Below are 26,355 nucleotides of genomic sequence, written 5' to 3'. Positions count from 1 at the left end.
TTAACGAGGCGGCTTTTCAGTGAGTGTATTCCGATTAGCAGCGGCACTTTGTCACGGTGCTAGTTAACGCTGTGGACACATGTACCGGCTGTTAACGGAGCCAAGTGCTGCAGAGTGTTTTCTTTCAGCGACAGGTACAGTATACTGTTGTGTGAGTAGACAGTGAGCTTTTCGTCTTAAAAAGTCACAGGGCTGACACGCTGATTAAGCATTCTTTTGCCGTTGTGAGAAATGTCAGATGACATGAAAGTAAAAAACCTGCGACCCACAAGTCTGTTTTTTGTAGAAAATAGACCTTAAGTCCCATTTCATAAAAAGTATGTCAGGAATCTACAGTAGTGCAGGTAAACACACTGTCATTACATAGCACTTACTCTCTTTTATTATCAGCCTGAAACAGGGACACAGCTCTTTTTCACTGTGTCCATGTGTGGCTGCAGAACAGCTGCACAGAAGAAACAACAGCACAGTCTTCTCTCAGAGCCGGCCTGTTTCTGCTGAAGAGTCCACCACTGAGCCTCGGCTCCTACCTGAACACTCACTTTACATAAGAGCATTAACCAAATGCCTCCGCTAATATGGAACTTCACTGCTCACAGAGGGTAAATTCATATTTTCAGTAACCCCCCTCCACAGGGAGGTCAGGCTGTGTTACGGAACAGCAGAGCCGCAGATGGTGAGAGCAGGATGGGAGTGAGACCTCTAGTTTCTCTTATCTATCTGCTAATATCCAGTTTCACTCATTAGTATGAAAAAGGACTGTACCTGATGCAGAATTCTGCTTTTCAATAAGAAGATTCATTAAAACATCTGTCGGCTGTTTTTTTTCTTTTTCTACGTCACAGTTGTTTGAAACTTTATCCTGTAAGCCAACATCTGGATCTGAAGTTATCAGTGAAACAGTCTGAGCTTCAGTTAGCAACAGCTCACCCCAAAGCCCAGCAACGGTGAGACACTGATTTTAAACTGGAGACTGCTTTATTCAGCTGCACCAGTGTTAATTAACCACATCTGTTTCTTTTGTAGAGGTGGAATCCTCTGCCTATCATTCGGCTCCCAGTAAAAACCCTGTGAAAGACGAATCCTAACCAAAGACGCAGCAGACTACAGCCCCTCCTGACGTCACGAGTCCGCTGCAGTAACACATCAGAGAAACACTCAACCGCTTATTTGAGCATTTAATCACCAGGTCTGTTTGTTCTGGAGAGACCTCAGCTGATCATTCAGCTCCTGTTGAATACGATGAACATTGTCTGCTCATTTCAAGACTCACTTTGTAGATTGGTTAAAAACTATAGTGCAGAGATTTAACAGACAAAATGTAGGTAGACTCTGAGTCTTAACTGATGGTTGGAGGCATTGACTTTAAGGGGCAGCCCTAAAACACAGGGACAGCAAAGTGATAAGTTTACTCTCCAAAGTGAATACATTAGTAATTATGATTTGAGCTGCGTCACCTCTGTGTTCAGCAGATAAAGACCAGCCTGGTTGCTGCACACCATGATGCGCGCCAGGCTTGGCTTACAGCGTTGTGTCTGCAGAGAGCCTTCAGTGGTGACATGAATGAATGTTGATAAATGGACTGGACTACACATTTCTTTTAACCAGGACTGTCACTGAGAACACCGCAGATTAAAACCGTGTTAAGCATCACAAAAAACTACAACTACAAAGATCTTTCTCTATAGTAAAGATTATAAACAATCCCTGCAGTCACGTTTGGTTTATTAGGCTGTCATATAACTGCACTGTATCTTAATTACTCAAAATGTAAGGCGAGTAAAAATTACAATATATTTTTAGCCTGGCAACACTTTGAAAGCGTTGAGCCTGTAAATCAAGGATTGAACAATAGTGATCAATGTATCAGCTTTACAACCTCAGAATTCATCAGCAGATGGAGTGTGCTATTCCTCCATCCTGACGGTGACATGTAGCTGAGAGCTCCACAAAAAGTTAATACGGGAACCTGAAGTGTACCTGAGAGAACCTGTGTGTTTTTCTCTTTAAGTAGCTGAGTTCAGGTTTGTTTTGGTTTTTTTCAAGAATGAAAAACTAAACATGTTTTTGCAACTTTGGACAAAAACAGCTCTTATTCAGCCAAACAAACTGATCTTTGAGATCTTGGATCTCCACGAGCATTAAAAAAAAACTCTTTGGGTTTGACACAGTGTGTGGCTGCACAGGTGAGGAGGTTTAAAAGATGAACTGCAATGACTGAAGAGACAGGAGCTACACATCATGCTCAGAGACACTTCAGTTTACATGGAGACAGCCTGCCTTTATGTCATTACATTTAACGGCGTGCAGCTCAGCTGCTTGGACAGAATGACATAAGAAAGGAGATGGGTTTACCAGGCCTCCACAGGTGCTCATAGATGCCAGAGAGTCCGTGTGGTTGACGATGGATCCGGAGTAGAAGCAGCGCTGGTTGGGGGATAAGTGGCTCACAGCTGCGGGCTCCTCCCTGCGCCTCTCCTCCACCACGAAGCCCCCCGAGAGAAAGCCACTGTCCCGCGTCAGGTTTAAATACAGGGTCCTTCCAAAAGCGGGCACTGACAGTATTATATGACCCGGGTCACGGTTCCCTCCCCCCGGGACGTCCAGCGAGCGCTGACCGCGGCGCCTCAACGTATGGACGGAGGACAGGTGCGCCTCCTGCCCGGACAGCAGCCAGGGAACCACTTCATCTGTCTCCGGCTCAGGCTGGGCTGTGGGGAGGGACAGTTTCCATCAAACAACGGCCACAAAAATAGCCTCCTGTCTTGACTGCATGAACTGGATGAACTGTCTGCTCTAATGCTCCGCGACTCGCACAGCCACGTTCAACTTAAGAGCTCAACTTGCAAAAATCCGCAGAAACACTGTGCAGGCATTACTGCAGCGATTACTTGTAGTCCTTTCTCTCGGAATCTTACTAGCATACAGTCGACTTCCTTAACTGATACTTAGTAACACTTAAGAGTCGTTCAGCTGAAGAAACGGATTGATTTACTTGACCTATATCTAAGAGAAACAGACAGAGCTGAGGCGCAAAGTCAGTACTCACCAGCCGATCCGATGCAGAGAAGAGAGAGGAGCAGATGGGGAACATGGCTGTGCATGATGAAGCAAAGCAGGCAGAAGAACTGGAAAAGGTGGATGGTTTTACTGCGATGGGGCTTTGCAAAGCACAGGGCGGACTGCGCAACTCTTTCAAAGTTGGAGAAGCTGCAGCAATTCAGGCTGGACTGACTTTATAGCGTAAGACACGCCTCCATCGCCCGGCACGGCCTCCTCTGATGTCACGTTGGTATCTCTAAACCCTGACCCGAGAAAACCCGAGAAGTCCTGGCCCTCTCATTGGCCAGCCAGGCTGTCTGTCACTTTCGGGGGTTGAAACCCTACACGTGGTTTCAAATGGAGAAGAAAAAAAAGTGCAGCTTTCATGGGTTTTGTGTGTGTCTGTGTGTGCGTGGCCAGTATAACCTCACTTATTACAGTCAAGTTTTTATTTCTAAGAAAAGCTTTAGAATGCAGCGAGTGTCGCTTTACATCATTTCAGGGTCACAGGAGTGAACATGGTGTACAAACTGGGAAATACATAAATAAAGAAGAAGGAGAAAAAAGGAGCACCGATTAGTAAAAGACCCCTAACACAATAAAATAACATGGAAAAAGCAGAACAATCACACCCATAGTAGCCAATATGGAGGTGCAAAAAGAAGTCCAATACTGTGGAAGCAGAGTAAAAAATGGCTCCTTCACTCACTTTATTTATGACGTTAGAAAACATTTCGTAATTACTTTAGAGTTTCAATCTCTGCTTTCAAACTGATAAAAAAAACAGCAGTATGTAAATGATGCTCCCATTAGAGTTCAATCAACCAATCAATCAACCTTTATTTATACTCAAGAGATCATTGAGGGGCAACCCTCATTTACAATGATATCAAGTTAATGACAGAAGCAAGTCAAAAAGACAAACAACAAAGCATTAGACGACACATTAATAGAAAGGCCATTAAAATCACTGAACAGGACATATTAAAGTTAAAGACAATTAAAAGGTAAACGTAACTGTTGTGTGTTAAATAAAGCCTAAAATGTACTAAAATATTTAAGAACGTTAATTGATTAAAATGAGAAAAAAATAAAACATTAAATGTGGTTCATTTAAGTCAAACAGTTACACAAAGAGGTTGGGAGGTTTAAAATCAGGTTTCTCAAATCTCCAATCAGTAAAAATGCATTCAGTTCAAGAAGATGCTGTATCTTGTTCCAGGAGTCACATGCAGAACAACAAAAAGCAGTCTTTCCCAACTCAGTGACCTCCTAACTCGAGGAACATATAATAGTAACTGGTCTGAAGAGCGTGTCTGATAAAACCCCTCTGAGAACTGAATGAGTTCTGTGAGGTAAGATGGTCATTTTCCTATAAGAGCTTTATAAATTAAATAAAATGAATATCACGTCTCTCCTGGAGAGAAAACCATCCAACCAGGACACAATGATGAGTATCATAAGCATCACCGGTAATACATCTCAGCACAGAGTGATAGGCAGAGTCACTGGGAAAGAGGCATAGCAATGTGTATCCTTCCTCTGCTAATATGGTCACTTCTGTCTTTAAGAAACCCGATGTGAGGACACCAAAATGACAAACTCGAGGTTTCAAAATGGTTTCCTCAAATCGATGAGTGACGTCAAAATGGCTACTTCCACTTTTTACACAGTCTGTAGCATGGGCGTTGCCAGGAATTCTGGGCCCCAATCAAAAGGTCGCACGTTGGGCCCCACCAACACTGGTCATGTTTATAATGTGTTGAATATTGATGATATTAATATTAATAATTGTGTACCCATGGGGGGGGGGGACTTGAAGACTGGAGGGGCAGAAACGATGTACTGAGGCTATTGATTTTCTGTCATGTTTACTTTGAACTCCATTACTGAAAATAAAACATTTGATCACAGAAATATAAACTCTGTAGCAGATTAAATTAAACACAAAGAATTAAAGTGTGTAAATTATGCATCTTTCTAGAGTTTGAACTATTTTTATCATCTAAGAGGATTTTCTGGTCTTAATCAGTCCTCATGAATTCATGATCATGCTTATAGCCTAACAAACAATAAAACAGGCTGCTTGATGTGCATGTTTCTGATCTCCGTTCAGATAAAAATGCTACTGCTAAGTGTTGTCATGGAAATAACTTGACTAGCTGTCACCTTGTCTCATGTCCTCAGTAACATTAGAAGCAGATGAGGACGGGCCTGCTGCTGCTCCACTCTGTTGCTGATCCTGAAACTGAAGGTCATGTGGTTCATGATGCTAAGCTAAACTATAGTGGGGATGGTATTACATGGCATTGTTGCTATGATACTGGGCTATTTAAATCATGCTAAAATATATGCTACAAGCTACCCTTTTAACTACCTGCAATCTCAGCTACATATCAATATTAATTTAATTATTTCTATTCATCATTGACTGAACTTGTGATCAAACACTGCACACAGCAGGATTTCATCTCTCAAAGCATTTTTATTTTGTTTTTGTCTTGTTTTTCTTTACAAATAAGTTTCTAGTCACGTGGGCAACATGAACGATGCTTTGGCTTACGACATCTGTGGGGGGAACCTGAGAGACATTTTGGGTGGTATTAAATCTATCTTCCACATTTTTACCTGTGGCTGTTTTACACCTGCAGATGGCAGCACGTGGCATCCCGGGGTTCTTTTCAGACCACTAATGTGTCTCCTTGCATCCCTCACCAGCAAAGAATTACATGAGAGATGCAACGAAGAGACGATAGGACAGAGGAGGCGAATTTGCCAAATGAGAAATCCTTGGTTCAATAGCGCCACCATCGAGCGACCTATTTTACTGATGACATGCTGCTCACGTCAGCTGTACCAGCTGTCAAACCGATCTTTAGGAATGTTCACAGACACGCTTCTTTGCAATGTGAAACCCTGAAGCATCTTTTTGGATGGACAGATGGATAGATTTAAAATAAACCTTTATTCATTGCGACTTGTAAATTGTTTAACATGGCTGGATATGAGTGGCTGTTATTATTTTAATCATTTAATTCAATATTAAATCGTCTTTATGTACAGATCAGTGTTAATGGGAATGGTTACTGAGGCTTTTTATGTACTTGCATTTTATTGTCGCCACAAACATCAGCACAGAGCTACGAGTTTATTGATTTCACTGTAAAGTAAATAATATATAAAAAAAATGTGTGATGCCACAACACTATGTAATTAAATGATCCTCTATCTAGTTATGTAGTTGTAATGTGTGATATATTTCGCCTATTGCACCTCCACAACAATCATGTCACGTCTTTGGTTAAAACACTTCCGCGTAGGATCCACCTGTGTAGCCTTGCCTCCAGAAGCTCCCTTACAAAAAAGTTTAGGTGTGCTACTTGTATACTTCTTTTAAACTCAAAATACGAGATTATACTTTCAGTCTACTTCCTATGAACTTATCAGAGATATACTTAACAAAAGTATACTTCAGTATACTTGGTATATACAGAAAAGTCTAAGTATATTTGGCCTATATACTTGTACTTTTGATCCAGATATACTTAAGAAAAGTATAATTTCAAGGATATTTGCCTTATGCAGAACGTTTAAGTATACTTGGCTTATAGTTGTGATTACTCTTTGAAAGAGTAGCCTATTTAATACTTTTTTTTCCACACATATTGGCTTCTTTGAGGTAGTACTCCAGCATGTTTTACAAACTAGCTTAAAAACGTACATGTTCCAATTTATACTAAGTAAAGTGAGCTTCGGGGTGGAATAGCTTCCCTTTCAAAAAAGAGGATAATACAAATTCATTTTATTAGGTAAAGTAAAATAAAGTTCAAGTATATTTCCCAAGTATACGTAAGTATACTAACATCAAATTACTAGTAGCATAATTGTTTTATTTTGTACTGCAACTTTACTGTGGACTACACTATAAGATAACTTATAGATACTAGTTATACACGTCTCGTCCACTTTTTAGTTTATGAAAGCATACTTTGAAATGTACAGCAAGTAAACTTATAAGTACACTGTTAGTTTACTCGTTAATTATGTACTACTAGTCCACTTTTTAGTTTATGAAAGTATACTGTAAGTATTCCCCATTGCAAAAAAAGATCACAATTTCATACAGGCTTGCCATTGCCGAGTTATGTGGAAATCGCCTGCTGACTGAGTAGTTTAAGTTGTTAAGTTTGCTATTTTGTCTTCCAAATTGGAAAAAATAATTTTTGTTAGTGTTTGTAATGTGTCTGTTCAGAACATATGTTCTGAATATGGCATATGTTGGTAATTGTCATTTTTGTGCTGGCTTATAGTTGTAACCACGAGTGAGGAGGCTGTTACATTTCTTGACTCCAGCTGCATTTTCACAGATATTGTAGTCTGTCTCATATGTGGGATAGAGTGCTTGTTATGTACTCCAATTGTCAGGAGGTATGATGCCTTAACTTCCTAGTTGTCCAGACAAAAAAAATGTACCACCATCAGAGGATAAGTTTGCTGATACTATTAGTATATAACTAGTACACTGACAGTGTACTTATAAGTTTACTTGTAATATACTTGAAAGTATACTTTCATAAACTAAAAAGTGGACTAGAAGTGTATAACTAGTATATATAGTCCGCAGTATAGTTGCAGTACAAAAAAATACTAGGTAAACTTCTTGTGTACTCAAAGTTAACTACTCTTACACTTAAACTATACTTAAAAGTGGGTCAATTTAGTCCCAAGAAGTATTGAAGTAGTACACTTACAAGTATACTACTAGTACATTGATGTAAGTTTACTTACAACATAAAGTATACTTAGGAAATATACTTGAACTTTACTTAGTTTATTTAATAAAATTAACTTGAAGTATACTTTTTTGTAAGGGCTCCTTCAGGTGCATTTAAGAAATTGGAATATCCTCAATCATGGCAGAGGGGGAAGGATTTTCGGGTCAGCTGAGGAGAGAGGACGTGAGGATGCGCAAATTTATGTAATGAGGAGCACCCTGTGTTTCCAATCCATCCTTGTCTGGCATCATGGTGGGAGACAGTCTTATTTGGCTTACTTTGAATATGGCGGTGTTTTAGATAAGAGCAAGAGTCTCGTAGTGAAAGGTGATAAAATATATGGAATATTTCTCAAGGGGAAAAATTCAACCAATCTAAAAAAAGTCCATTTGAGAGGCTCAGACAAGGAGGCTAACCTAGCTGAGGTTTTGGTTGTAAGCAGGAAAACTTTGCATATGCATCAACAGATAGTAATGCCTGCCTAGGTGTCGCTTCCACTTGCTTGTCGGACTGTAAACAATGACCAGCAGAGAGAAGTGTTGGCCCGCAAATCTGATATCAGTTACCTGGATGTCTGGTGAGTACTCCAGACACCATCATGTTGGACATCACCTGGAGAGGCTTAATAGTCTTCAGACAATAGCCTATGGGCAGAGATCGATGTAAATGTCTGTGTACTCAGATGGTCGGCCGCAGTCATGAAAACAGTCCATTGATCCAGACGTGTTTCTGTGAAGCACAAAAGGTCAAATAAAAAAGTCTCTTCTTTCCACCAGATTGAGGAACAGACAAAAGGTTCAGTCTCTGAGAACCTTGTGTTTCTGTCAGAGCTGCTGGAAGCAGTGGGGATGTTTGTTGGACAGATTAGTGAAGGACATCATGAAACAGAATACACCTGAGTTGTATTCAGCCTATTGAGGAGCCCCTCCTTCTCTGACCTCTGGCCTCACATTTGAATCAGGGAGGACTCTGATCCGGTTGCAGGAGCATAAAACATCATGTTTTATGATCACTTCTGACAACAAACTCATCTCATCTCAAACTTGAACGTAGACCCTTGGCTTGAACACTGCCTGGTTTAACGACACTGATTTTTGGAAAACCGACTGAAAGAACGGAGCTAGGCGGCTAGTTGACAAACTAGCCAGCGGGCGGTTAGGGTAACAGCAGACGCTACCTTGCGTTAACTAGCAACATGGGTCCGAAGAAGGCACTGACAGCCGCGGAGGGCTACGACATTAGGAAGTCTCTGGACTTCTTGTCTGAGGAGATTTCTGTTGTGAAACAGCAGCAGAAAACCATCCTGGACCTGGTGGAGGAGGTGAAGGCTCTCCGGATCCAGAACGCCGAGAAAGACCGGCGTCGGGTTCACCTGGAGAGCCGAGTGGCGGAGTTGGAGCAGTACACCAGGATCAATGATGTGATTGTGACCGGGCTCCGTATCAAACCCTGGTCATACGCACAGGTGGTGACCGATGACAACGGGGGGGAGCCCGGTGAGCAGGACGTCAGCTCCGTAGAGCAACAGGTGGCTGCCTTCCTACAATCCAAAGGGATTGAAATGGACCGTAACAACATCGAGGCATGCCATCCTCTGACACACGAGCCGTCGTCATGAGATTTGTCAACAGAAAACACAAAACCGCACTGTTAAAACAAGGAAGGAAACTGAAAGGATCAAACGTATTCATCAATGAGCATCTGACCAAACGACACGCCGACATCGCCAGAAAAGCACGCTTCATGAAAAAACAGGGAAAAATTCAACACACATTGACATCAAACTGTAAAGTGTTCATTAAACTAAACGGGACACCAGAGCAAGCCAAAGTTGTGGTCATCAGGAACATCGAGGAACTGGACGAGTACGAATGATCATCCCAATCCGGACTGTAAGGTATGATGACTCATACACAATACACCACCATGACACAGTCTGAAAGAACTCATTCATATACACCAGGAGACAATGGGAATATAACTCAACGGATTGCTGACAGTGAAAAACTAGAACTGAGAACGTTTCAATACGCTGACCATAATTTACTGGACTTGGAGCATGATATAGACCCGGACAATAATTTCTTCTCTAACATCAACGACAATTGCTGCTATTACACAGATGAACAGTACAACCAGACCATTAAAACGGACAGCAAATTATCTATAATCCATTTCAATAGCAGAAGTCTGTATGCAAACTTCAATAACATTAAGGAATATTTAAGTCAAGTTAAAAAAACATTCAAAATAATTGCTATATCAGAAACATGGATCAATGCAGATAAAGGAATGGATTTTGAACTGGATGGATATTAATTTAACTGTGTAAACAGAAAGAACAACAGTGGAGGAGGAGTGGCTAAGTATGTGGATAAAAACTTGAATTATAAAGTAGTAGAAAATAGGACAACTGTGATTGATAATTTATTAGAATGTATAACAATTGAAATATATGAAGAAAAAAACAAAAATGTAATAATCAGCTGTAGAGCACCAGGCTCTAGTATTGAAGCATTCAAGGACTGGATAGGGGAAATGTTTTCAAAAACTAATCACAACTGTCCAAAGTTGTGTTCATCTGTGGTGACTTAAATATTGATCTGCTCAATCCAAGTAAGCACAAAATGACTGACGAATTTATCAATACAATGTACAGCATGAGTTTATATCCAAAAATCAGCAGACCTAGTAGAATCACATCCCATTGTGCCACTTTAATCGATAACATATTCACCAATGATATGGATAACAATACAGTAAGCGGATTATTAGTAAATGATATCCGTGACCACCTTCCAGTTTTTACAGTCTATAGCGATAACCACATAAAAACAGACAGGATAAGATAAGACTATACAGAAGGGTTAGGACGGAGGAATCCATGGATGCACTTAAAAATGAGTTATTGCAACAAGATTGGGATTTGATATATAAAGAAAATGATACTGATAAAGCATATGATGAATTTCTAAGGGTATTTAAAATAATGTATGATAAAAACTGTCCAATTAAACAATATTGTCGAAAACAAAAGTACAAAGATAATCAATGGATGTCAAAGGGATTGCAGAATGCTTGTAAAAAGAAAAACACACTATATAGAGAATTCATAAAACAGAACTGAGGAAGCAGGAAATAAATATAAGAAGTATAAAAACAAATTAACTAATATCATGAGAAATTGTAAGAAAGATTATTATAATAAATTACTAGAGAATAATAAACATAACATAAAGGGCATATGGAATATATTCAACAGTATAATTAGAAATAAATCTAGACAGACTAATTATCCACAGTATTTCACTGAAAACGATACAATTATAAATAACATGGATGATGTGGTTAATGGATTTAATGATTTTTTTTGTAAATGTTGGACCAAACCTAGCGGAGGAAATTCCAGATTCAGTGACATTCAATGATATTTAATAGATAGAAATCCAATGACAATGTTTCTTAAGCCTGTAGCAGAAATTGAGATTGTAGATATTGTCAATGATTGCAAAAACAAGACATCCACTGATTACAATGAAATTGATATGAAAATAGTGAAAAAAGTCATTCATGGGATTTCCAAACCATTAACGCACATCTTTAATTCATCATTACAAACCGGTCAATTTCCCAATAATATGAAAATAGCTAAAGTTGTTCCTCTGTACAAAACTGGAGACAAACACCATTTCACTAATTACAGACCTGTTTTTCTTCTCCCACAGTTCTCAAAACTTCTGGACAAAGTTTTCAATAACAGATTAGACAATTTCATAGAGAAGCATTGCTTAATCACTGATAGTCAATATGGATTCAGAAGTAACCGGTCAACATCACAAGCTTTAATTGAACTAATAGAAGAAACCACAAATTCCATAGATGAAAAGAAATATGCTGTTGGGGTGTTAATTGATCTATAAAAAGCATTTGATACAGTAAATCATGAAATATTAATCAATAAATAAATAAGAACAATATGGGATTAGGGGACTGGCACTAGAATGGGTGAGAAGTTATCTACAAAACAGGAAGCAATTTGTGAAAATGGGAGATTACCAGTCGAGATGCTTGGACATTGTGTGTGGTGTTCCACAGGGATCAGTGTTGGGTCCTAAACTATTCATCATCTACATCAATGACCTATGTAATATATCACAGACACTCAAATTCATCTTATTTGCTGGTGATACAAACATATTTGGTTCAGGTCAGAATATCACTTCAGAATTCATCAAAATAAAATATTGGTTTGACAAGAACAAGCTATCACTAAATCTGGGCAAGACAAAAATTATGATATTTGGTAACAGAAAAATAAATCATCAAGCACAGGTACAGATAGAGGGGGTTGACATAGAAAGAGTAAACGAAATAAAATTTCTTGAGGTGATTATAAACGACAAAATTTGCTGGAAGTCTCACATTAAATACATCTGCACTAAAATATCTAGAAGCATTTCTGTAATGGCTAAAGCAAGGCACTTTTTAGATAACCAATCACTCCGCATTCTGTTCTGTTCACTGGTCTTACCGTACTTAAATTATTGCACAGAGGTGTGGGGCAATACATATAAAAGTTCATTGGAGCCACTATTCATACTGCAAAAAAGAGTAATCAGAATCATTCTGATTGCCAGTTATCTTGAACACACCAATCCATTATTCATAAAGTCTAAAATATTAAAATTACATGACATGGTAGAATTCCTGTACAAAGCCAGGAGCAATTTATTACCAAATCACCTACAGAAATGTTTCATGAAAGAGAGGGAAGGTATGATTTACGGGAACAATTACATTTTAAAATACATAGATGTTAAACAACAATTAAAAAATTCTGTATAACCAATAATGGAGTAAGACTATGGAACAGACTGAGTGTGGATCTGAAACAATGTCCAAGCAGCAACCAGTTTAAAAATAATTTTAAACTAATGATTTTTGCAAGATACAGGGAAGAGGAGACATGAGGTGTGTATGTATGTTTGTATGTATGTACCAGTATGTATTTATGTTTCAATCACAGGACTCTTCTTGATCAATCTCAATCAAGAAGAGTCCTATGGTCCTCACATATTGTTTATTTACTTGTTTATTTATTCTATTTATCTTCTATTGTTAGCACAGACAAATATGTTTAGTTAGTTGTGTTTGTAAGTTTTTTGATAAGGATACAGAGTAAACTAATTACTAATTAGTTACGAAGTGGAGAAGGGGAAGGATTAAATAAGCGGATGCTTCTTCCTACTCCTTTTCGAACATGTTAATATTGTTCAGTTGTTTTCAATTTTTGTTCTTTTTTCTGTTGTTGCTCTTCTTTTTTTTTTTTGATATTATTCTCAGGTGTTCGAAATAAAGCCTTCATTCATTCATTCATTCATTCTCTGCTCCTCTCAGGCCTCCAACAACTGCTTTGTTTACATCCATTGCCCAGTTCATCCACATGTTGCGTTCATCACTGACCTGCCTGATTTACACCTTAAAGTGTGTTTTGTCTTTAGCTAACAATAAATGTAGTTTCATGTTTGATTCCCTTTTTGCCACTGACTTTAGGCCACTTTGTCACAATTATTGTTGAACTGCAGTCATTTACTGTGTTTTTATCCACTAGATGTCACTGTGGTTTTAGCAGCACTGAGGGAAGAGCATCATCATGATATACCTGCACTTACTCTGACTCACCACAGGGTGGTGGTCTTTCTCTTTGATGTTTCATGTCAGCAGCAGCAGCAAACACAGAGATCCACCTTCTGATGATAAAGGCATGATGGAAGAACGGACTTATTCATGGAACAACCATCTAACACTGTGAAGAGATATGTCAGACATGTTTGTCTGGTGATACAGTTACAGTATGTTGTCATTGTTCCAACAGTTTTTTATGATCATCCTAAAATAAGATCAGTTCACCTACACAAAATTCACACAAATCAGTGCGCCAGTTTAGCTCAGTGGGTAGAGCAGGTGCACCATGTAGAGGCTGCAGGCTCGACTCCCGCCCTCGGCCCTTTGCTGCGTACCATCCCCCGATCTCTGCTCCAAATATTCCCTGTCTCTTCTCAGCTGTCCTTTCAATAGGGGCAAAAATGGCTCAAAAATAATCTAAAAATAAATTCTCACAGGTGTCCTTTACCAATATTCAATAGGAAGCAGTGCTATCATAAATCACAACGAGCCAGAGAGACAGGAGGCAAAACACCTGGACAGAGTGATGGCCAAATCCACACTGAGCTAGCCATTTATGTTGTTGAGCTAACTATGGATACATTTATTAAAAAAAATGCAGTTAGGTGTGTAATCTTAATTGCATTTTATTTTCCTATGTTGAAATAATGTATTAAAGGTTTACTCTTCAGCAACTCTCTATGAAGCTACAGGCTACATCTCCTCCAGATGCCTGTCTGTCTCCTCTAGTGAACCAAATGTATCCTTAATCCTTTAGAAGAAACCAATACCTTGGAGAGAGGGAGAATTATGTTTGACTGGAGTGATCATGACTACATTTTTTTTTAAAAAGCAGTTAAAACTAAGTGCTCTGGGTGACAGCTGAAACCTTTGTGTGGTTAGGTTTGACTGTTCTTCCCATTAAAGGAGATTTAACAAAACGAGAAGCAGAAATCATTAAATCAGCAAACAAGATGCAGTTTGTCTTCATATTTGAAATGAACAGAGCTCAAAGCAACTCCAGAATAAGTGTGTTGGAGGTAAAACTTGTGTTCAGCATTATATGTGAGGAGGTGACCTTCAGGTAGATCGTCGTTGTTGGTCTCTGCGCTACATTTAAAGTTAAAATTCTTGGTTCAGTTCACACCAAGGTTTTGAGTCATGAATCGGAAATTATTTGGAAGATAAACAAAGTAATTAAAAAAATTATTCTGTTGCAGCTTCACAAAGCATCTTAAATTTCAAAGCATGTAATCACTGCACTTCAGAGCGTTGTATTTTATACCATGATAGTTAAACGTTGCATTGTGTTTTTTATGCTGCCTGATCAACTAGGACCATGGATCAGCTCTGTTCACTTACATCTGTAGCTCAGTGGACAGATTCATACACACAACAGTGTACAGAGAGGGAGAGGAGTCCATGAGTGTGTACAGCAGCAGATATGATTCTCTTCTCAGTGGTTATTAGACTCATGAAAAACTGTTGGCAGCTTATCAACACTTCCTCTCTTGCAGCAGACGAGCTCTGTGGGTTTCAGGTCTGCAGCCTTCTCACCGTTAACTGAGGCTTTTCACATTAAGAACACAATGACAGTTACAACATTTGACTGTGGTTAAAGAAGAAAACAAAGAATCATTCCAGGACGTTTAGTCTGCGCCCAGTTGTCATTGTCTCAGCTTTGATCTGCGTCATTAATGTGTGAGAGAAACAGCAGAAATAATGAACTCAGAGCTGAGACACTGAAGAAAGGAAACACGCTCAGCCCCTGCAGTCTGCTCTCACACTGCTTAATAGCTCACTATTAATCTTCTCTGGAGTGGGAAAAATAAATAAATAAACAGTAATAATACATTTAATAAAAATAATATGGATTTATGACAAAATGATTACTGATAAAACAGATGCAATACTTAAATTCTTTTAGCATATACAAACCGATGTATCAGCCTGTTCTCGTTCCCAAGGAAACAAATACTGATGCTTTGTCACAGCTCCTTTGTGCTCCTTGCTAAAAAAAAATATAATAATTATGTTTATTATGTTACTATACAAACACACCAGGTGTCTAAATGTATTATGAACCCATGATACTCAGAGCTGTGCCTGGTGATGAAGTGGAACGACAAGAAAGTCTGCATCAGGTTCAAATCTGAGGGAAATACTTTACAACATGAAACCTCCGCACTGGAGACCGGAGTTTAATTCCTGTGTGATTCCAAAACTAAACGTAACCCACAAGTTATTCTGTCTAAACCGACAAACAGACTCTCACCACGTGTTGGAGGAAACACATGCCACCATGTGCGTCATGAGACGGAAAAGGGCTGTGCCGAGGCCAAACATCCGATGTATAGAAAATTTACTTAGTAATTAAAAGTAGATTTAAAGTACACTTACTATTGTGTGTATTACATGTTTGTATCATACTTTATATCATAACATGTAATACATCATTATAACATTATTATACATTATATTTCATTATTTAGATGTTTCTCACTAGGTTGTTTTGTTCAGTTCTCTTCCATACAACATTGTTGACTTATTGTAAAATGTTGGTGTTTCTGTCCTCAGTGTTTTTTAATTACAATGACCCCTCGACTATAATTTGTACAAAAATATGTTGCACATTTGTTGTCATTGGTTAGATCAACACAACATGAACATGAACAGAAGCCTACAATACGGAGACAAACATCTCTTCTTGTGGTTTCACCCCCTGAAAAAGAACGTGCTGTACTCTTTCTCACTGTCGGTCTCATAATCAGGTTATTGTTGATGAACGTGACATAAAGGGTACAGAAGGTTCCGGGTTTCCTTTCATGGAAAACAAAGCCCTACTTATTTGATTATGTTTAAAGGAGATAATCATCAGAAAACAGACATTCTGAATTTATTTGCAAAGCAGTTTATGACTCTGTCATGAAATATTTTCTATGCAAAGTCACTACCTATACCAAACCATGTAATCTAAATTAAACTCTAATATAAAAGAAAAAAACAAACACCATTATTTTTCCAACATGAAGCCTTCAGCTCCACTGATGAAGCCACTGATGGTTTCATAGCAGTTACATCTTCAAAGCAGCTCTACTGTTTATTTTTGCCTGTAAACAGGAGTGTCATCAGCGTACAGCTTGACATCCACTGACACGATAGTTAAAGAGACTCAACAATTAATCTGGTGGAAATCCACACACTGACTCATTCTAAGTTTATTTTTGTCTAATCTTTGTTGTGCTTTTTGCTCCTTGTTTAGGTGTATGTTTCATATCTTCCTGTACATTTATTCTTTGAGAGCTTCTTACAAGTCTCTGATTTTTCAGTCTATTGAGCATTTTTCACTGAAAGAATTTAACAAACCTGCAACACTCAGAATTGTATATTAAAAAGAAATACAAGAACAGGGAAACACTGTGAATAACACAATATATACCAGAAAGTGAACGATTATATCAATATCAAGTTTATTAAGCTGAGATAATGTACAGAATCAGATTAGCACTATACTACAAAATCTGGTGTTAGTAATGCAAATGTATTTGTAAACAAGTAACAACAATGGCATATATATTTATAATAAACATTTTCAACTGATAATCAAAGTGATACATGAGATGGATTTATGAGATGACAGTGAGAAATGACGCTGAGGATGGTCAGCTGAGGATGGTCAGCACAAAGAGTCCACAGCAGTACACCAGACTCTTCACTATCAGCAGCGTGTACAGCAGCAGGAGTAGCTTCACCTGGTACTGAGACGGGACAGAAGGTGCTGGACGTGTAGAATCCTCTGAAACAGAAAAATGTCAGCTCTCTGCTCCTCTCCTCTCTCTGATATCATCACCTAATGAAGCAGAATAAGTGCTGAACACAGTCACCAAGCCTTCCTTACCTGTTTCTGTCTGCGCCTCCACCGTGCCGCCCTCGTGCTGCACGTCGCAGCGGTATTCATACGAGCTGATCTCTTGCTGATGGATAGACAAGATGGAGGCAGTACATCCAGACTCTCTGAGCTTCAGCAGCCGTCCGTCAGCAGAGGGCAGCTCCTCCAGATGTCCATTCTCCTTTTGTCTTTTCCAGGAGAACTGGACCAGAGGAGGAAACATGTCTGAGGCCACACACAGCAGGGAGCTCTTCCCCTCCAGGTGGGCTCTGGGTGCTGCCGGGTACACGCTCACCACAGGCTTCACCACCTGCTCATCTGAAGTTTGATAGAGCAACAAGCAGCACACACACATTCACAATCAGAAGCAGGTTTATTGCCAAGTATACGAATACAACTACAAAATTAGCAAACAGCAGTGTTGTTACTGTCAGGGATCTTAAATAAAAACTATAATAAACAAAAGTATGAAAAAACAAAGTTGTTCACACCGTGTGCCGCTTCCAGCACTGCATTCAGTCTGAAACACATTATTTAAAGCTACTGTGAGGTGTTTTTAGCTTGTTATTATAGTGAGTACAATTTTAGATATTAAAGAATGATATAATGCAATTCAATATATTCATGAAATGTATTTTCATACAAATAGAAACAATAAAAATATATTTTTCTGGGAAAGGTTTATTGTGCTTATTATTATTAGTTAAATTATAAGTGTTTTATTTAAAAGTTAATATGTAACTAATTTTATATATTTACAACCACTGTAATTACTAAAGAAACAAATCAATACAACAATCATTTCATAACTATTTGTATTCTTTAACAGTATTTAAATTATATATTATGGAATGGTAAATGTGAATAAAGTCTGGTGTTTTGTAACATGAAATAAAGGTTTAATTGATACCTAAGCAGTTTTAAATAATATACAGTATGTATATAGTTTCAGATATTTAAATATGATATTATTAAGATTATAAGGTCTGTAAAATTGAGTACAGGTACAAATATTTACTTGGAGAAATAGTATAAAATACAACTCTCTCAGAATTATTCAATTATTCTTTACAACATATTTAAAAATATGAGCTTTAAATGTATGTCTACTGACACACAGTATATTGACTTATGATTAATATAATACAAAGTTATTGCTGAATGCGAGACCATTAAATACTGATATCTGTAACACTGCTTATATCAGACTCAGACTGAACCAGTTTTATCGGCTGCAGATTAAAGATCATCCTGAGCTGTGCAGTCACATTTGAACATCTTTTCACAAGTTAGGAACTTTTTATTTTATTTTAGCTATTTCAGAATAGCTGCATGCAAAAATGATCCACTTATTTTTAAATGTTAACATGTAATGCCTTTAACAGCAAAACGTATTACACTGGTTCAGTAAAACAGCTGAAGACAATGAATGCTTATTCTTACCTGTAACAAACAGTCTAGTTCCAGAGCCTAAGATGTAATAGTATCCTCTGCTTCCTCGCACAGTGAACACAACTAATACAAAAACCTGTGTGCTGCTGAACAACCCAAATTATGAACCACGATCAGGTTTCAGCTCCTGTCCTCCTCTGATGTCAGAAATGTCTCTTCTTTTATATTTTACCAGCTGTGGTTACTATCAGGCCCCTAGAATCAAATGTGTAGAATATTGGACTGTGTAAAAAAAACGGACAACTACAAAGTTGTGTTTAGTGTCATAAACAACTGTTGGTGTAGGGCGGCAGTCTGAATGAACAGTAAGTGAAGCTGTTACAGATCTTTTCCACAGAGCATTCAGCAACTCTCCACCTGAGCTCTGAAATGTCTTCTGTGTACGATGTTGTGTTAGAATGTTTGCACAAGCCCATAATGTATAGTAGGCTGTGTTTACGTCATCCTAACTACGTCAGAACTTAAACCACTCATCCAGTTAATGTGTTGTTTTTGTTTTTTAAAACATTGAGCTACACTATGGTGTACTTTTCTATAAACATTTGACTTTGCACCACCCTGTATCGTTGTGGATCCAGGAAGCTCTCTTGTGTTCAGCAGCTGTGACAAAGGTTTTGGATCAGCTGTACAGCACGACCCTTTGAATTATTTTCCTAATAATATTCTCTATATGATATTCTCTCTATGTATTGTATCGATATAGATTCAGAGCCAAAGGGAACACAAATATTTAAACATGTTATCATCATCCAGATAGTAGTGCCATCCAAAGAAGCTGTAAAGTTACAGCATCACATTTAGGGATATGATGCAGGAAATCAGACCCCCTCCAGTCTGCAGAGCATCTATACTCTGAGAGTGATGAAGAGCATCTATACACTGAGTGAGTGATGAAGAGCATCTATACACTAGGAGTGATGAAGAGCATCTATACACTGAGTGAGTGATGAAGAGCATCTATACACTGAGTGAGTGAGGAAGAGCATCAATACACTGAGTGAGTGAGGAAGAGCATCTATACACTGAGTGAGTGAGGAAGAGCATCTATACACTGAGTGAGTGATGAAGAGCATCTATACACTGAGTGAGTGATGAAGAGCATCAATACACTGAGTGAGCAATGAAGAGCATTTATACACTGAGTGAGTGATGAAGAGCATCTATACACTGAGAGTGAGGAAGAGCATCTATACACTGAGTGAGTGATGGAGAGCATCTATACACTGAGTGAGTGATGGAGAGCATCTATACACTGAGTGAGTGATGAAGAGCATCTATACACTGAGAGTGAGGAAGAGCATCTATACACTGAGTGAGTGATGAAGAGCATCTATACACTGAGAGAGTGATGAAGAGCATCTATACACTGAGTGAGTGATGAAGAGCATCTATACACTGAGTGAGTGATGAAGAGCATCTATACACTGAGAGAGTGATGAAGAGCATCTATACACTGAGTGAGCGATGAAGAGCATCTATACACTGAGTGAGTGATGAAGAGCATCTATACACTGAGAGTGAGGAAGAGCATCTATACACTGAGAGAGTGATGAAGAGCATCTATACACTGAGTGAGTGATGAAGAGCATCTATACAGTGAGAGAGTGATGAAGAGCATCTATACACTGAGTGAGTGATGAAGAGCATCTATACACTGAGTGAGCGATGAAGAGCATCTATACACTGAGTGAGTGATGAAGAGCATCTATACACTGAGAGTGAGGAAGAGCATCTATACACTGAGTGAGTGATGAAGAGCATCTATACACTGAGAGAGTGATGAAGAGCATCTATAAACTGAGTGAGTGATGAAGAGCATCTATACACTGAGAATGATGAAGAGCATCTATACACTGAGTGAGTGATGAAGAGTATCTATACACTGAGTGAGCGATGAAGAGCATCTATACACTGAGTGAGCGATGAAGAGCATCTATACACTGAGTGAGCAATGAACAGCAAGGAAGAGCATCTATACACTGAGTGAGTGATGAAGAGCATCTATACACTGAGAGTGATGAAGAGCATCTATACACTAAGTGAGCAATGAAGAGCATCTATACAATGAGAGTGATGAAGAGCATCTATACACTGAGAGTGATGAAAAGCATCTATACACTGAGTGAGTGATGGAGAGCATCTATACACTGAGAGTGATGAAGAGCATCTATACACTAAGAGTGATGAAGAGCATCTATACACTGAGTGAGCAATGAAGAGCATCTATACACTGAGAGTGATGAAGAGCATCTATACACTGAGTGAGTGATGAAGAGCATCTATACACTGAGTGAGCAATGAAGAGCATCTATACACTGAGTAAGTGATGAAGAGCATCTATACACTGAGAGTGATGAAGAGCATCTATACACTGAGTGAGCGATGAAGAGCATCTATACACTGAGAGTGATGAAGAGCATCTATACACTGAGTGAGCGATGAAGAGCATCTATACACTAAGAGTGATGAAGAGCATCTATACACTGAGTGAGCAATGAAGAGCATCTATACACTGAGAGTGATGAAGAGCATCTATACACTAAGTGTGATGAATAGCATCTATACACTGAGTGAGTGATGAAGAGCATCTATACACTAAGAGTGATGAAGAGCATCTATACACTGAGTGAGCAATGAAGAGCATCTATACACTGAGAGTGATGAAGAGCATCTATACACTGAGTGAGCGATGAAGAGCATCTATACACTAAGAGTGATGAATAGCATCTATACACTGAGAGTGATGAAGAGCATCTATACACTGAGAGTGATGAAGAGCATCTATACACTAAGAGTGATGAAGAGCATCTATACACTGAGTGAGCAATGAAGAGCATCTATACACTGAGAGTGATGAAGAGCATCTATACACTGAGAGTGATGAAGAGCATCTATACACTGAGTGAGTGATGAAGAGCATCTATACACTAAGAGTGATGAAGAGCATCTATACACTGAGAGTGATGAAGAGCATCTATACACTGAGAGTGATGAAGAGCATCTATACACTAAGAGTGATGAAGAGCATCTATACACTGAGTGAGTGATGGAGAGCATCTATACACTGAGAGTGATGAAGAGCATCTATACACTGAGTGAGTGATGAAGAGCATCTATACACTGAGAGTGATGAAGAGCATCTATACACTGAGTGAGCAATGAAGAGCATCTATACACTAAGAGTGATGAAGAGCATCTATACACTGAGTGAGTGATGAAGAGCATCTATACACTGAGAGTGATGAAGAGCATCTATACACTGAGTGAGCAATGAATAGCATCTATACACTGAGTGAGTGATGAAGAGCATCTATACACTGAGAGTGATGAAGAGCATCTATACACTGAGTGAGTGATGAAGAGCATCTATACACTGAGTGAGCGATGAAGAGCATCTATACACTGAGTGAGCGATGAAGAGCATCTATACACTGAGTGAGCAATGAACAGCGAGGAAGAGCATCTATACTCTGAGAGTGATGAAGAGCATCTATACACTAAGAGTGATGAAGAGCATCTATACACTGAGTGAGCAATGAAGAGCATCTATACACTGAGAGTGATGAAGAGCATCTATACACTAAGAGTGATGAAGAGCATCTATACACTAAGAGTGATGAAGAGCATCTATACACTGAGAGTGATGAAGAGCATCTATACACTGAGAGTGATGAAGAGCATCTATACACTAAGAGTGATGAAGAGCATCTATACACTGAGTGAGCAATGAAGAGCATCTATACACTGAGAGTGATGAAGAGCATCTATACACTAAGAGTGATGAAGAGCATCTATACACTAAGAGTGATGAAGAGCATCTATACACTGAGTGAGCGATGAAGAGCATCTATACACTAAGAGTGATGAAGAGCATCTATACACTATGAGTGATGAAGAGCATCTATACACTGAGAGTGATGAAGAGCATCTATACACTAAGAGTGATGAAGAGCATCTATACACTGAGTGAGGAATGAAGAGCATCTATACACTGAGAGTGATGAAGAGCATCTATACACTAAGAGTGATGAAGAGCATCTATACACTGAGAGTGATGAAGAGCATCTATACACTAAGTGAGTGATGAAGAGCATCTATACACTGAGTGAGCAATGACGATCATCTATACACTGAGAGTGATGAAGAGCATCTATACACTGAGAGTGATGAAGAGCATCTATACACTGAGTGAGCGATGAAGAGCATCTATACACTAAGAGTGATGAAGAGCATCTATACACTGAGTGAGCAATGACGATCATCTATACACTGAGTGAGCGATGAAGAGCATCTATACACTGAGAGTGATGAAGAGCATCTATACACTGAGAGTGATGAAGAGCATCTATACACTGAGAGTGATGAAGAGCATCTATACACTGAGAGTGATGAAGAGCATCTATACACTGAGTGAGCGATGAAGAGCATCTATACACTGAGAGTGATGAAGAGCATCTATACACTGAGTGAGCAATGAAGAGCATCTATACACTGAGAGTGATGAAGAGCATCTATACACTGAGTGAGCAATGAAGAGCATCTATACACTGAGTGAGCGATGAAGAGCATCTATACACTGAGAGTGATGAAGAGCATCTATACACTGAGTGAGCGATGAAGAGCATCTATACACTGAGTGAGCGATGAAGAGCATCTATACATTGAGTGAGTGATGATCTTCTTTCATTTCAAACCTTAATTTAAGCCTTGACGATCATTGAGGATTCCCACATTTACAATGAAAAAGCACAACTAAAGCAAACCAAACATGAATTCTCAGTGCATTGCATACTGAGGTGAAGTGGTTTGAGATTATCGTCTTGATTTGTCCAAAAGAAATTAAATCGTCGTTCTTGAGAGCCTGTTGAAAATAATCCACTCATAATTGAAGCCCACAAACTGAAGGTGGATTTTCCTGGTTCAGAGTAAACTCAGGGCACTTGTTAGGGTCCAGTGGTCCAGTTCAGCATGGATGTTACACAAGATGGCAAAATTTAGGTCAGAGGTGTTCATAAAGAGTTGGGTCTTTAGCTTCTTCTTAAAGGTGAAAGGGACTCTGCGGACTAAATGGAGTTTGATAGTTTCACCACCTGCGGACTACTGAGGAGAAGAGTCTAGTTAACTCCAGTATGTTGAATCTGTTGGCCAGCTGAAGATAACTAGGTGGTAGGAGCTGAGACCGGCGCGACCATGCCGACTGTAGTCCAGGGCCAGAGTGTGGACAGCATGGAGCAAAGGGGGGGGATTTTGTTTTAGTCCCATGTGAGGCACCGTCGGTGGTAATGTAGAGCTGAGGGAGACCATTTTTAAGATGCATTTTTAATATTATTTTTTTGGCTGTAGCCTGGGCTGCTCGGTGGTGCAGTGGTTGGCGCTGTTGCCTCACAGCTAGAAGGTCACTGGTTCTAAACCCGGTTTGGGCAAGGTGGGCCTTCCTGTGTGGAGGTTGCATGTTCTCCCTGTGCATCCCTGAACAGGACAAGCGGTATAGATAATGGATGGATGGCCTTTGCCTTTATTTATAGGACAGCTGAAGCTGGCCAGGAAACGTTGGGAGTAGAGAGTGGGGGATGCACCAAATGATCGGCAGACCGGGAATTGAACCTGTGATCAGTGCGATGAGGTACAGCCTCTGTACATGGGGCGCCTGCTCAATCAACTGAACTAAACCAGTGCCCCAGAAGTCTGGTAAATTAGATGTCGGTCTGTTTACAGAGGGGAAAAAAAGAAGAGACGAAAACAGCAGAGAGAAATCAATAGAGGTTAAAAGATGCAAAAACTTTAGGCTATGACTGAGAGATCTACAAAAGTGAAGGAGGTGAACATGAAGTAAACATTAAACAGAACACAGTATGGGATAAAATGGTGTGTAATGACGTTGAATAGGTTAACGTGGTCCTGTTCACCTTGTCTTACTTCACCATCAGTGGAAATGTTCAGTTTGATGTGAGTAAAAACAGCTAGGTTTGCACCTGTCAGGGCTCCATTCTGCTATAACAAGACGAGATGAGATGAGATGATGCTTTATTGATCCCCAGAGGGGAAAATCTGGGTGTTGCAGCAGTACAAAGACAAAATAGCAAGTAGGTAAATACAATATAAAAATAAGAATAGGTACAATAAAGTACGAGGTATATAAAGCTGTCATACAAGTAGGAGAACGCGACCAGTTAAAGTGACAGATGGAGTGACATGCTCACTGCACATTCATACACTATGCCTTACTTTTTTGACATGTGTTCGTCTGCGGGTTTTTGTTCAGGCTGCTCGGACCATGTCTCACTGTGGGAACATGTATCAAACAGTAGCAGTAGTAGGAGGCTGAATGAGAGAGAGTAACATTCTTTATCTGCAATTCCCAGCCGTTGTGTTTATTCACAGCTGAGAAATCATCTTTGTGAGGATGATTGTAGCTTTTTTCTATTTGACCACTTTTCCTGTCGATATCAACAATCGCTCTGAATGTTTCTGTGTCTTCCTTCTGGTACCAGAGTACCCAGTCATAATAACACTGGTCAGTGCCTCTACAGCTGAAGGAGACTTCTTCTCCAACTTTCCTGGTCAATGATAAACTGTCCTGTTTGATCTCTGCTGCCATGGCAACCAGCACTGTAGAGAAACAGACAGATGGAGGTTAGTGTGACGGTGCTTGTTCAGCCCTGCTGCCTAAACATCACACTTATGTTCAACTGTACATCGTTAAATAGTTAAATATATTAATGTCACTTCAAGGAGACAGGGTTGGTTTGTTGAAGGGTGAGTTTGTTGGCTCCTGATTGGCAGGAAACACTCACCTGAACACAAACAGCACAGAGCTGCAGCTGGGAGGAGAAGCATTTTGTGCAGCAGTGTTTGCTCTGGTGAACCTGAGAAGAACCAGGACGAGCTGTGAGATCAGACGAGGGCCTCGTGGTTTCTGACAGGTCCTCAGAACTCCCATCTAAAGCTATAGCTGCTGTGTGGTTTTCCGTAGAGTCTGAGGTTTAAAGGGGAGAGGGGGCGGAGCCGAGGAGCAACAGACAGAAGACGGTTACCTTAGAGACGGAAGATTGTTTCCCATCTGCTGCTGCACAACACTGTTCATGAAGGGGTGTTAATGTGACGCATTCTGCTCTCATCAAATCTGTATATTTGATGGTACATAAGAAAGACGAACAATTAAAAACACTGATCTTAAAAGTGAAAATATTTAATTAAATGCAGAAACATTTATTTTATATCTGTGGTGTAGAAAGTTTAAAGCTTGTGTTCGATCTTTAAATGTGAGGAGAAGACGAAGTCAGTCAGCAGACATGATTCATTTATTATTAAAGTTAAATCTTTGGTTTCAAATGATTGTTTTCACAGACTTCTTTTTCTCTGAAGTGATTCAAACCAACACTCAGTCACACGGCACATTTCTGCATGTAAGCTGCATCATTTTATCCAAAAATCCTGCATGACTGATTTAGCTGTAAACCTTCAGATCTGCACGACAACGTAGCATTATCATCCACTGTGCTTTTCCATGCAGACATTTCCAATAAATTACTT

At 39.3% G+C, this 26,355-nt stretch overlaps 2 protein-coding genes across 2 annotated transcripts in view; both read right to left on the bottom strand.

Moving 5' to 3' along the window:
• adamts17 (ADAM metallopeptidase with thrombospondin type 1 motif, 17) overlaps window positions 1-3,104 on the bottom strand; it is a 91,693-nt gene extending 88,589 nt beyond the window's left edge. Inside the window, exons 1-2 of the mRNA XM_069657838.1 lie at window positions 3,050-3,104; window positions 2,356-2,711 (exon numbers count right to left, since the gene is read on the bottom strand). Coding sequence (XP_069513939.1) covers window positions 2,356-2,711; window positions 3,050-3,104 — 411 coding nt within the window. The remainder of the gene's footprint in view (window positions 1-2,355; window positions 2,712-3,049) is intronic.
• Window positions 3,105-17,053: 13,949 nt separating this feature from the next.
• LOC138592377 (immunoglobulin lambda-like polypeptide 5) lies at window positions 17,054-18,922 on the bottom strand (the record flags this gene model as incomplete). The annotated part of the gene is made up of 3 exons (XM_069663206.1): window positions 17,054-17,277; window positions 17,380-17,688; window positions 18,814-18,922. Coding segments are annotated over 3 exons (552 nt in total), but the record flags the coding sequence as incomplete, so codon positions are not given.
• Window positions 18,923-26,355: the final 7,433 nt, after the last annotated feature.

The sequence above is a fragment of the Semicossyphus pulcher genome, unplaced genomic scaffold (genome assembly GCF_022749685.1).
Source record: "Semicossyphus pulcher isolate SPU_LCO1_2020_fin unplaced genomic scaffold, fSemPul1.0.p SCAF_1, whole genome shotgun sequence".
NCBI classification, from domain to species: Eukaryota; Metazoa; Chordata; class Actinopteri; order Labriformes; family Labridae; genus Semicossyphus; species Semicossyphus pulcher.
Note: the sequence above shows the minus strand (reverse complement) of the source record. Positions and strands in the feature narration are given on the sequence as shown.